This window comes from Lipotes vexillifer, unplaced genomic scaffold (genome assembly GCF_000442215.2).
Source record: "Lipotes vexillifer unplaced genomic scaffold, Lipotes_vexillifer_v1.1 scaffold217, whole genome shotgun sequence".
Lineage (NCBI taxonomy): Eukaryota > Metazoa > Chordata > Mammalia > Artiodactyla > Lipotidae > Lipotes > Lipotes vexillifer.
The window spans coordinates 6,943,260-6,947,113 of NW_006788200.1; the positions used below are offsets into that span (position 1 = coordinate 6,943,260).

General features: G+C 44.1%; 1 protein-coding gene across 2 annotated transcripts in view; it reads right to left on the reverse strand.

The window, feature by feature from the left end:
- Positions 1-3,854, reverse strand: part of SIL1 (SIL1 nucleotide exchange factor) — a 251,388-nt gene that overhangs the window by 81,277 nt on the left and 166,257 nt on the right. For both annotated transcript variants that reach the window (XM_007461430.1, XM_007461431.1), the window contains one exon: positions 2,080-2,179. In XM_007461430.1, coding sequence (XP_007461492.1) covers positions 2,080-2,179 — 100 coding nt within the window. The remainder of the gene's footprint in view (positions 1-2,079; positions 2,180-3,854) is intronic.

The following is a 3,854-nucleotide window of genomic DNA, read 5'->3' on the forward strand; positions in this document are numbered from 1 at the left end:
AAAAAAAAAAAAAAAAAAAAAAAGCAAGGGACTCTGGGAAGGACTGATTCACTTAAATCTAATAAGTTACCAATGGTTATAATGGAATTGATGCCCTTACCCCCAAAATATCAGGTAAAAAAAATTCACTCAATTGGTTGAGATATGATACAATATCTCACAGTATTGTTTTTATAAATAGTAAAAGTACATCCTGTACTTGCAAGTCACCATGCAAAGATTTTGTTTAAAGATTGATAAACAAAAAGTATTATGGTATCTGCAGCCAGGAGCTTGAGACATGTAAGAAACTCCCCAACCTACTTCAAGTTAATTTATTTGCCAGTCCCAATGCATTGGCAGGGAGCTGAGTCAGTCCAGGAAGGATACAAATGAAAATGAGAAAAAGAACCTAGGACCCAGCACCTCAGTGCAGGAGCTGACAACCTAAGTGCCACAGAAGTAAAGAAACAGTGTGGCAGCCATAAGTCAGAAGTGGCAGCTGACTCAAATCAGCTGGTACAGGAGTGTTGTATTTGGCTACCATTATTGGGATCTCCACTTGCACAGGGAAAGAATTATTTTTAATTGCAAAAAAACAGCAACTGAAAACTTAATCTCTTGCTTTTACATTAAAAAAATATTTTCATAATATTCATACTTTTCTATACTAATTGAATTAGGGGATAAGAATGCCATTAAAGAGAGCAAAGAGAAGAGACAGGGGTGCAGTGGGTCTTCCACCCACAGAGAAAACATGGAACAGGGGCCAACTTTTATGTTCCCATCTGCTCCATGTGGAGCTCATGGTGAGAGAATGAGTGGGAATGAGCCCAACCCCTGGTCACAGGAATACCAATCTCTGCTCCAGGCACCTAAGCATGCACTGCTCTCCTCTGCTGGCCTCACCTTCAGCAGGTAGGGGATTTGCTTTTCCTCACACCTCTCCACCCCCACAGTTTATACACCTGCAATGGGATATAATTTTATGCATCACCTTCCTTTACCACAGTTGCTGCCATCCTGCTACTCACCTTCTCATACCACATACACTCTCCATGTTGGGAGATGAGACTTTCATAAGATGAGTAAAGACATGGAGATTTGGCCTGCATATTAACACCTCCTCCTGAGGTCCTCTCCAACACACACACACACACACACACACACACACACACACACACACACACACAAAGTCCATCTGTCTCAGAAATACTTAGCTCTGAAGGATCTGAGGGACCTAAAGCTTCCTCCACTAACACACAGGCTGTCAAGAACCTGGTGTTGCCTTTCCAAGATACTGCCAGAATTCTGGGGTGAGGGCAGAGAAATATAATACAAAGCAAAGGGGCTTGTGAAGAGGAGAAGGGGGAGGGAGAACTTAGAAAGGTCTGCAAGGCAGACATTGGAGGAGGTTCTTTCAAGGACAGGACTCAAGTGAAAATGTAAAAACTGATTTGCAACATTCTCTGGTTATCACATGAGCTCATGATCCATCTAAGAATAAGACTTCATTCTGACAGGTTGGGATCCATGAGCCATCCCAAACATTAGAGGCGTAACCAAGGGGCTGCAATTCTGCCTCTTTCTCCTTTTCATTCCCTTAGCTTATAAACAAATTTAGAGCTGGAGGAAACCTCAGCCATCTGTTGTACATTTAAGGAATTTGAGGTCTGGAAAAGGTTTGCTATATGTTCAAAGGACTTGGGCTCCTTCCTTCCTGGCCTAGGTCCTCTGTCTTTTAAACTTGTGTCTAATCCAAGTATAAGTGAAGAGATCTGGGTTTTAATCTCTATTCCCCTCACTGATGTCTGTGGTAATGCAGAGTATGGCTCTCTCTGCTTTGTGCTTCAATTTTCCCAGATATGTAATGGGAAGTTGCATCCTAACGTAAACGATGACAGAAAAGCTCCCAGCATTTTTTTTAAGATCCTGTAAAGGGTTACTTATTTGGCATTAACTTACTTGGCTCTTTAAATTATTTTATAATATTATTGTTATTATTATCCCATGTTCACTGCTAAAGTTTCAGGAGACAGTGATTCCCTTCAAGGCCATTCTGCAGGATGACATGAACTCACTATAAACAACATCACAAACCTTGTCTTCCTTTGAACTCTCCATATCTGCCCCCTCCTTGAATTTTGCCAGTGCGCTCTTGAGGTCCTGAGATGTATATGTATTGGTGTTGATGTCCAGCCTGTCCAAAGAGAAGTTGAGAGTCACAAGGAGGGCACCATCTTTCCCAAAAAAGAAAACCCCTCTGGGTGGCTGGCACTCCAAGGCCAGCTAATCCAGGCCAGCTCTAACTAAGAGCACACTATCCTAACTTTGCCGTGGGTCAGCCAGAAGTCTAACAGGGTGATCTCACCTTGAAGCTAGAGGTGAAGATGGAGTCACTTCATGAAAGAGGAGAAAATGGCATGAGGCAGACAGAAGCCCACCATGGACAGAGAGCTCTCAACCAGCTACTTGGGCAGAACAAGTCTAGAATGTCTGTGCGATGCTGCTCTCTCAGTACGTGCCAGAGCGAGACCTCCTGGAGGACACTGGGCACAGACAGAGGAAATAACATATACCCTATTTATATTCTTCTAGGAAAGCGACCAACAGGGACCTGAGCCCCCCAAGTGTGTGCCTGACCTGATGTGACGACTCAGTCTATCTTTACAAAAACAGGTTGGATAAATTCATACCCTTAAGACCAACCCCTGAGCACAGAGTACATGCAGGAGGTATGAGTCAACCTGACAAGGGAATGAGTTTGAGATACTGAGAACTAAAATCGAGGCCAGCCACCTTCCATAGCCAGCCTCCAAGGACAGGGAAGAAAGGAACCAATGTGGACATAATGTCAGGAACCTGGCAGAGACTAGAGTGGTATCCTCACAAAGAGCCCTGGAGCTGATCCAAGCCACAACAATTCATCTTGACTGGAGAGAAGGTATTCATGGGGTGGGGGGTAGAAGGCAGGTTTTGCCACCAGCACTCACTTCAGCTCAGTTAACAGAGGTAAGAAAAAGAGTGGTACATACAGACTAAGGGAAGTGTAGAAAGTGGGCTGTGCATGACAAGACTGTCCAACTGGCAGGGCAGGGGGAGGGAGGAATCCAGATATCCCTGGAAATATATCAGAGGCTGGGAGGAAGGGGCTACTGGACCACTCTTGTTCCAGGCGAGATGAGTACATCAGTCTCATGGTCCAAGATCCTAGCCAGCCTCAGGTCTCATGAGAGGTACTCACTCAGTCTTTGATTCATCCTAGAGACCCCTTAGGGCCCTCAGAAAAACACTTGACTTCTTTAAACCCCAGTCCTCCTAAACTAATTAATAATAGCTAATCACTCCCATTTACAGACCACTTATCCATGTGTCAGGCACTATGTTAACCCTTTAAAAGTAATATTTCATTCAAATCATTACCACAACCCTACAAGGTAGGAAAGAGAACCCCTTTCCTGTCAGAGAATCACCCACTGCCAGCTGCATGAGGATGCCACTGCCCTGACCCTTACCTCTAGGAGGGAGTTGCGTATTTAGGGCTGTAACTTGAGCAGATTATCTCCTCCTTCCTCCAATACTTGGTAAGGATTAATCCCATCATGTCTGTATATCTGTTTACTGCCGAAAGTCCCATTCTCCAGGCTATCCATCATCACCCACTCTCAGTCCCAACTGCACACACAGAAGTGTGCACATGTGTGGGTACACACGAGTGTGTGCACATGCACAGGCACACATACAACTATCCTCAGCTGGTATTCTCATTTTATTCTTCACTGAGAAAAACAGATGTTATCAAGAACTCCTTCACCTTTCCATCATCCACTCTATACACCAACCTGCACCTAAATCTGTATTTTCTGCTTTCCCTA